General features: G+C 34.9%; 1 protein-coding gene across 1 annotated transcript in view; it reads right to left on the reverse strand.

Annotated features, from left to right (window-relative positions):
- Positions 1 to 4,342, reverse strand: part of LOC105565931 (synaptic vesicle glycoprotein 2B-like) — an 8,296-nt gene extending 3,954 nt beyond the window's left edge. Inside the window, exons 1-6 of the mRNA XM_012019525.1 lie at positions 4,039 to 4,342; positions 3,333 to 3,557; positions 3,014 to 3,176; positions 2,218 to 2,339; positions 1,848 to 2,092; positions 1,508 to 1,683 (exon numbers count right to left, since the gene is read on the reverse strand). Of these exons, the coding sequence (XP_011874915.1) occupies positions 1,508 to 1,683; positions 1,848 to 2,092; positions 2,218 to 2,339; positions 3,014 to 3,176; positions 3,333 to 3,557; positions 4,039 to 4,114 (1,007 nt within the window). The 5' untranslated portion in view covers positions 4,115 to 4,342. The remainder of the gene's footprint in view (positions 1 to 1,507; positions 1,684 to 1,847; positions 2,093 to 2,217; positions 2,340 to 3,013; positions 3,177 to 3,332; positions 3,558 to 4,038) is intronic.
- Positions 4,343 to 9,561: the final 5,219 nt, after the last annotated feature.

The following is a 9,561-nucleotide window of genomic DNA, read 5'->3' on the forward strand; positions in this document are numbered from 1 at the left end:
AGTGTCTAAATATTCTATTCTAAGTTTATTGCAAAAAAATATCACCTCGGCCAGAGTGGGCCAGACCCTTAGAACTTAGAATAGAATATTTAGACACTACCACCCTGTCACGGCTCTGATTGTGAGTCCTTTAAATTCTTTGAAATTTGTGATTAACACATACGAGCCATACTAATTTATTTAATATAATTTAACTTTGTATAGTAGTCAAATGGAAAGTTTTCATACATGTGTGTTGTTTATGCAGACATAAAGTAGGCTCTTTATAATATGCTATTAAAACTTGCATTATTTAATCTGGAAATCATCTCACTTATTTTGGTCGTTATCAACGCAACGATGTACTTGAATGGAAAATTTTCACTAAGTTCGATAATGCCTCTGAGTATAAAGAGAGGATGCAATTTAATCGCAAACTGCACAATTGCACAATTAAAACGATAAACAGCGTATTTTTATTTTCGTTACTGCTGTTGGCTTGACGTCCCTTAATTTAGTAGAAGATTTTGCTTGAAGATTTAGTAGAAGATTTAAGAGAAGATTTGGTAGAAGATTTAGGAGAAGATTTGGTAGAAGATTTAGTAGAAGATTTCAGACTTCTGAACCGAGGACGATGTGTATTCAGTATTGTTTGTCTCCTCGGCTGACATCCTTTAATTTAGTAGAAGAATTTAGTAGAACACGTGATGCAAGTACATATAGTATCCCGGGACCGTATGTATCCACAGATAATGGGAATGTCTCAGTTAACAACGAAACATGAAGAAACAGAGGCGTGCGATATCTTCCGCGCTGATAAGGTCGTAAATTCTCTGTCATTCAATCATCAACACGGCATTTATATGACTAACCGAGATCTTCCGTTTTTTACGACGAGTCACCTACCTTATTGTATCTTGTAAAAAGCACGATTCTACGGGAGCATTATACGGATTCTCGTACGAACATTATTATCGCTATTACCGCGCTACTCGCCATTCTGATAACTCCGAGATTTACAACCACGACAATCGCAAGCCTCGCGGTGATTCGCGACTATAAATTATTGTGCGACTAATAACAATTAATAACAAGGCAAATCAATCGTTTCTACAAATCCATGGTTATGCTAGTTTATTTTGCCGAATAGATAAATTTTAAAACAGTGAGCTCGTTGTCAACCCAACTGGCAAAATTTTTTACTTAATACGCTACAACGTTTCGACCTTACTTCAAATCCTTTACAAGTAACAAGACTGCAAATCAATGATTAAAGTGAGACGATCAAGTATTAAGTAAAAAATTTTGTCAGTTCATCACTGTTTTAATTTTTAATCGTCACTGGCGACTATAAATAACTTTTACCTGTCAAAAATTAATTTTATTGTATACCTTTTCATGTCGAATTTTAACCAAAAGTTTTAGAGTAATTAAGCAACATGCGCACGAGAATAATACAAAATAAAATTACGTTCTATGTAAAAAAAAACTAAATGTAGCTATATTATTATAGTAATATAATGCTCACCCCAACATTCCACAAAATTGTATAGTAACGAGTAATAAAATACGCGAGAGATGTGGATTCAAGAAAATAGGCTTCATCTGCTGAATTCCGCTCTTCAAGCTCGCCTTCGCACCGTTTTGACATTTTGATTGCTCTGCGGTTGCCCTATTTAAATTCACATCGCCCAAGGCGTGTATCTAACAACGAAAAATGTATAGTGTATACATGTATATACTCAATGTATTTGAAAAGTAAGTTTACTAAAAAAGGAAACGTATATTTTACTAAAATACTTGCGGGCATTTTTGTTTACGAGCCACCTAAATAATTTTATGCAATGTGATTCTTATAATATGCTTACAGGATAATTATCTTTCGGCAAACCGGTATTCACACTGTAGATCTTCTTGAAAACTTCAAGAGCATCTTCATTGCGATTCTGCGTCATCAGAAACTTAGGGCTCTCTGGGAATAAAGACATGCAAACAATGCCTATCAATGTCGGTACCCCACAGAGGGACAAGAAGATTCTCCAGGAATTATAGACAAAGGCACCATCCCAAAGGACAATTGACCACGGTTGAGGAACCACTAGCCAAGCCAATGCTAGTAACAAGTGTATGCATTAAGCGATATTTTTTAAATAAAAAATTAGATTTATATTAAGACTATTGTTGACAATTGCTTATGTTATTTATTTTCCGTAATCAAGAAACGCTAAAATATTTTACCTGCATTTACGACACATCCCAACGAAACTGAGAAACCAACGAGAATTGGTATCTTTGTTCTACCGCTGGCGCCATAAAATTCCGAGCAGTATGCCATAAGAGTAGCATGTGGACCGCTCACACTAACGCGATTAAATTTTAATCAATTGATCACTTTCTTTGTTAAATATATTAAAATTTTATTAAAGGGCCATGCTACTGTAACGGTTCCAAAATAAGGCAATTTTTATATTTTTATTTTAAATAATTATACAACACACGTCAGTTTGAAATTCAATGGAATTAACATTTCAAGATTATTTCAGCATTTTTTCAAGCAAAGTGGGTGGATGTATAAGCTCGTCTGGCCGGGGCTCAAAAAACTTCTCCATGCATGGAGCTACAGCTGCTATAATTCCAGCTGTTACAATGGTTTAAAAACAAAAACCAAAAAGATTCTTAATCTGTATACGGGTGTAGCTATTACCGGTGCCGGAATAGTTTTAAAATGTCGACCAAAAATTACGGAATTTTAAACAAAAGTGTGGCAAAAATTGCTAGCTTAGCCCGCTAAATTCAAATTTTACGTGAATCGAAATAATTCTGGTTATTTACGATTAGATTAAGAATCTTTTCACTGAAATCATAGCAGCCATGAAGAAGAATTTTCTTAGGAGCTCCAGCAGACGAGTGTACAATATTTTCAGACCGTCATAATAGCATTGTTCCTTAAGATTGAGGTTCTTTGTTTCCCTTTAAATAGTTGCGTGTATATGTTATGAAATTTAATATTAATATGATATTGTATTTTTCTTACATGAGACCACTCAGAAATTTGAAGAACACGAGCGTCTCGAAGTTCTGTGAAAATCCTGACAGTACATTGCAAATACCATCTGCCATATAGCCATATACTATAATCTTCTTCCTTCCTTTAACGTCAGCCAGGTATCCCCATATAAAACCACTCAACACCATACCTAGTACAAGTTTAAATACATGATGAAATTCTTACATTATTCTTATATTTTCCCTCGTGTCTTTACATTATTTTAGTATTGTTAGAAATAGCTTTATCGTTGCTTGAAATAATCTGAATGTATTAAACGTAATTTCGAATGCCGCATTACACTCACCTACATAGATAATAGCATTCAAGAGTCCTTTGTGGAACAGTGTCAATCCTAAGTCGCACTCCGCCGATGCGAGTATCATCGACATATTAGCCGTATCTATGCTCGATGCCCAGGAGCCCGGGATAATCGCAAGGATGAGAAGATACTGAAATTTCCCAGTTCCGGCGACGGTGATCGCCGTTTCAAAATCGGCAATTTTCGCATTTGGTACGTCCTCAATTACAACTAAAAATAGCATATAATTTTGAAAGTGTATAAGCAGTAAATAAAATAAACATTAAGTAAAGAAGATTAAGTAAACATTAAGTAAAGATGTAAAAAGACCAGGCTAGATACATGTGTTTTACGCGCTACATACATATTGTAATTTAGTTAAAGATAGCTGATAATATGACAAGCGTTTCAACCTGAAATAAGGTCATCTTCAGTACGCGATGATAGAAGCGAACTATTATATAAATTATATCGTTAAAAGTCTAGTAATAAAATCTAAAAGAGTGCGCGAAAAAAATTTGATACTCCATCTGTAATTTTTGATGGCATTAAAGGAGATTGACTGAAAGGTAAATAATTATTATTTATAACAATCGATGCTACCATGCCTGAAATCTCCAAATCATTTCTCTTCAGCAAAAGTATTTCAAAGCTTTAAAAATTATTATTCTCCAGCAAAATCCATTTCAGTTTACAAAAATCGTGTACTTACTGGACTCTCGTTGTTCAATATGTTTCTTCTCAGGTACGTCGATTGCGTTAGATTTATTATTAGGTTTGTTCGACATTATGGAGTATGGAGCACTTATTTTACGTAAGACATCAAACGGTGATTGCACAACACATGATCCACAAGCTGACAGTTCGATACGATTTTCCCAACCTTCGTTGCGCGCGCGTCAAAACGATACCGCGTTCAACAGCTTCTGCGAAGTGTGGAGTTTCGAATGTTTCGATAATAGTGATTATACGGGCATATATGCGATACGCATAGATTCTGCAGGGTAATCTTTCACGCGCAAGCTGATGAAATCACTCCACTTTCAAAGACATTTCTCTACCTTTTCGAGCTCATCGCTTAATATCATTCAAACAATTTTATCACTTGAGTAAACTCTCAACCCGCTGATTTACTGTGCGCAGCACCGCGCTGACGATTCTGATGTTTGTCGACGGGAATCGACAGCTTAACTGGAAGATGTCCACGTGCTTACATTTAATTATATAATTCTTATAATTATATAATTTACCTAGAGAAAAATATTATTTTCTTTTTTCGCAGAATTTCTATGAATGCGACATTGACAAATTGAATTATCCGTGATATTCTATTTTGTTCTATGAGGAACCTGCGAGAAAGGAACCGCAATAGCTTCGCTCAATACTTGGTGTTTTCATATAAGTTGAATTTCCAAAAATGTGTAGTGGAACGGTGGAGAGAGTCTCTCTTTCTACTGCGTAGCAAATAATGTACGAGGTAAGTAGATCTTTCCGTGTTTACGATTACAATGATCCAGCAAACGTGATGACGTTGCTTGTTGTCATTTTGACGTCGTAATGTCGTCAGAAACGTCATTTTGACGTCATTATGTTAACTGGGGATTCTAGACTACAATCAATCGAAAGTTACATTTTATAATATATCTATCTATACAAAATTTTATCTTAATGTTTCTCGAAACTGTGCCAGAAATATATTTTTCGAGATAGAGATCCACTATCTTTGTTTACTTAAATCAGACTTATTGCTTTCTTTACAACTGTAATGCTTAAAAAAAGAATAGGGTATCTTGGGAATTACTTTTACATTTTGTTACGTATGCTCATAAATTATTTCATCAAATGTTAGTCTAGCGTCTTGTATAACATACATAGCATATCGTAACAAAGTATTTCCCGAATGAGTTATAAACTCCCTGGCGTTCGGTAAATACATAATTCATTTGATAAGAAATTGTAAAGAAGACTAAATCTTGCTGAAAATTCCGTTAATCCTTAATTAAGCATTGTTTGTTTCCACTTATAATCCACTTATACTTTCACCTTTCCTTTGGACTTTTCTATTTACATTACTCACAACTCTCCTAACGATCAGCCTCCAAATATTACCGTAAGAATCCTTTACGTTATCAAGCTTTGTATCGACAGCCATTTAAAGTATTATTCAACATTAATATATTTCTTCCTCGCCGCCCTCGATTTTATAAAAAAAAAACTTTTCAACTGCATAAAATAATATTGTAAAATGTCATGTTAGATAATTCACAGTAACAAAAAATTTTTAGGATAATCCCTAACCAGTCTCTCGCGGTGATATTCAAACTGCGGCGGGATTGTGTTACAAGTGCGATAGAAATCCCATTGTCCGTAACGTTTTGACAATAACATTTCTGACTTCGCTTATCAAAATGTCTTATTGCGAGACAGACCGACAACTATAATACAGTGCATTATCACAAGTCATTCCACCAGCGACGTAATGAAAAAACATATGACGTATCAGGCCAGACAATAGAGACAGAAATAAACTATGTATTTTGCTAATTTAAGATATTCGCGAAGAGTTAGAATTCCCGATTGTTGTATCAAAAGCGCATCAATTATCATCAACATTAGTATAAATCATCTTCCTTTCAGTTTGCTGACTCAAAGTCAGAATGAGCCATTGTTTGCCTAAAAATTCCTTCTCGCGTAATAAATTCGACAAATTCGGGCGAAAGATCGATCTCGATTGTTTTCTCGAGATTTTATCGTGTTGCGTACAAGTCTTAAATTATACCGCTCATCGGTACCTTTGTTCCTTTGTTGCGTCCTATGCAGGAAATACTATATTCTTTCTAGTCTTACGCTCGCGATATCTATTTAAATGCTTGGGGGATTGCGAGAAGGCTAAATGTACTAAACGACCTCTGAGCACATATTAACCACGTGCGAGTGACTAGTCGCAATCATATACGTGTATGAATGACACCACGGGAAATGATTGCAACAGAATAATTGTAATTTTCCGAATATCCTAAATAAGATGTCTGAAAAGGTTTTGTTAAAAATCGTGCATACAATTCTTTCTTAAGACATTTAAAAAGTATATAAGGTATTTAAAGTATATAAGGCACTTTCGTACACATCAATGAAAAAGTACACCAGTTAATTTAAAAACTGAGCTTAGAGTCGATTTATATTGATAACGTTATTCACAATCAAGCACGTTTCATTACTGAACCGCGGAGATCTACTCGTTCTCGGTGTTAGTTGCGCGTTGATTCCTCGCGGATGACTTGGCATCCAGAGGAAAGAGTCCTCGGCTACTTTTCATCCTGCTAGATTCCCGGGCTTGTCGGTACGACATCGACTCCATATACTCAACCACCTTCGAAGAAATAGAGAAAGAGAAAAGGTGTACACAAGGTCAGCGTATCGCAAGAGAGCGAAGTTCGTTTCACCGGAGTAATTAAAGTTTCCTGCATTTGAACCGCGGAACCGACGTTGCGTGGCAAGTGGCCTGCTTCTCGACCGACGGTACTTTTGTCGAACAAGGAGAAATAAAAAAAAAATGGGCGTCCTTTTACTAAATGAATTAGGGTCAGCACCGAACAGATAGTACGGAGCGTATGATCTAACGTTTGTTATGCCGAAGGTCGCGCTAAGGATGCTTGGAGCTGATAAAGATCGTTAACAATGGACGTGTCGGTTAAATAAATGATTAATTAAACGAGATAGCTGATCCAAGTATAGCATAGCTTCCAACAGGAAACTGAAGAGATTTTCAGCGACCAGCTATGTTCCATTTAACCACATTTATAATTAAATGTTAAACATTTTCTGCTATTTGATTATATTTAATAGTTAAACAGAGCGAGCCTTTTCAACTCTTCGGCTGAAAATTGTGCGAAAGAAATAATATAATTGCAATTTAATAAAATTAATATTAATAAAAATGCCTAATGTCGAGAGGAAAATTGAATCCATTTATGAAACTGTAAGCGAAGTAAAATACATAGTGTTAGTGAGAATATCATGAAGTATAGGCGAAACAAGATCAATGTGAAAAATTTTGTTGAATATAATTAATGTGTTGCACGCGGAAATATCCGGACAGGAGACGGACAACAAACCCCACGATGGAATTACGGAACTTTCGCGGAGCAGTTTGATAATTAATTACATTTCCACCGTATAAATCTCGCCTGTCTAGCGCACATTAAGCGAAACGTTTTATATGGACTGTCTTGCGCGATCAGTGTGCTCCGTAATGAATGCAGCCGACATAATTAATTAATGATACACAACGTTCGTGACTGATCATTGAGCATGCTTCGTTTTCTGGCAAACAAAACGGATATCCAGATTGATTAATATAATCGTTGAAATGTGAGCAATTTAATATAAAGGGGCTTTTTCACTTTTTCAAGCCGACATGTTTTGTGAGTGTCTATATTAATAGAAAATTCATATTTAAAAAATTATAATTTGTAGAAAAATTCACAGCCACGGCTAATTCCTGATTCATTCATTCGTCGCTAAAATTATATTATTAAAATTGATTGCTTCTTATGCGCGCACAAATTAATTACATAATTAAAAAACATGTTCAAATGTATAACCTGGTTATTGTAATCGAGATAGCCCATTAATATTTCACGTGCAATCACGCCGGTGACGCTTAGAAGGAATATTCTTTGCAGTAAAATCTTACTCAGAAGCCACTTAAACTTAACCATGACTTAGCTGAAATATATAAACAAATAATTATATATGAAACTATATTATGCTAATCAATTACCAGATCAGGCAAGATCTCTTACTCGACACACCGGACGTTCCGTACAACCTTCGAAACATTATTCATTGAACAAGTCCTGCACGTTATAAGTACTAAATATTTCTTGGCAAGGATAAACATTAAAATTTATCGAAATTGTAGCAGAATCTTGCCATAAAATTTGATTAGCGACAAACTTCGTATTCAATGAGATTTATCAATTGACATGTAGGTAAAATAACAAGGATAGAACTGAATAATGTTTGAGAAATATTAAAATTCTTAATTTTCGTTTAGTTTATGAAATAAAGTTTGTCGCAGTTACAAACGTATGTGGTCGCTTCTATTACCGCGCCGATGTGCGCGCACGCACAGACAGATTAATTCGCGCGCTCCGAACTCGAAAACGCTCGTACCCTGTATTATATGATCTCGTGTTCACGATGTTAGAATTCGGTCCGAGAAAATAGCCAATCAATTTGCAACTTTTACGAAAAAGCAGCAATTTTATTAGCTACACATTGCTCAGACCGAGATTTTGGATCGAATTATAGAATCGTCGACACCATGGCTTTACCGACAATCTGACAGACGTTTGGCAGTAACATCTCTCGAGAAAGCCTGCAACTATTTTTACACGCCATGCTGATCTTTTTTTCGTCTTCTAGAATTGGATTTTTATACTTGCGGTAATTAGAAGTAATCTTTTTTTCTAGGCTATTAATCTTAGTTCTAATTGCACGATATTGTTCTTATACAGGGTGGGTCTTATAGCTGCTGCCCGGGCCTTTTTACCATGAGAGATGGATTACCGACTGCAACTTTAGTTCACTGAACGGCACAAGAGGGCAGCTGCTTAGATCTCAGGGATGTTACAGGCAAGTCGAAAACCTGTTCCACTTACAGACATCACGCGGAGAAAGATAATTTGCTAACACAATATATCTTATGTAAACTTAAGTAAAGTCTGTTATTTTATGATAAAGTTATTTTCTCTGCTATGGACAATTATGTGTTAAGAACACTAATTTTATTGAAAAATTATTGTGCGAAATATTTAGCTAAAGAAATAAAATAATTTCTGTTCTATTAAACGTTCTGCTGTAATGGTGAATAATTTTAATAATGTATAATGAAGGAATTTTCGTATCGTCATCACGTTAATATCAAATATGCAGTATTCAAGTAGCAACAACAGTTTCGCTGCAATAGCAAAATTATTTTTTTTCGTGCGTATTATTGAAAGTCTATAATTATAAAATAATGTGTGGTGTAAAAATAATAAACAAAAAGTAAACATAAAAATAAAGAATGTTTACTTTTTGTTTATTATTTTTACACTACACATTATTTTATAATTATAGACTTTCAATAATACGCACGAAAAAAAATTTTGCTATTGCAGCGAAACTGTTGTTGCTACTTGAATACTGCATATTTGATAGTAACGTGATGACGATACGAAAATTCCTT

Source organism: Vollenhovia emeryi, unplaced genomic scaffold (genome assembly GCF_000949405.1).
Source record: "Vollenhovia emeryi isolate VEMERY1.0 unplaced genomic scaffold, V.emery_V1.0 DF939148.1, whole genome shotgun sequence".
Lineage (NCBI taxonomy): Eukaryota > Metazoa > Arthropoda > Insecta > Hymenoptera > Formicidae > Vollenhovia > Vollenhovia emeryi.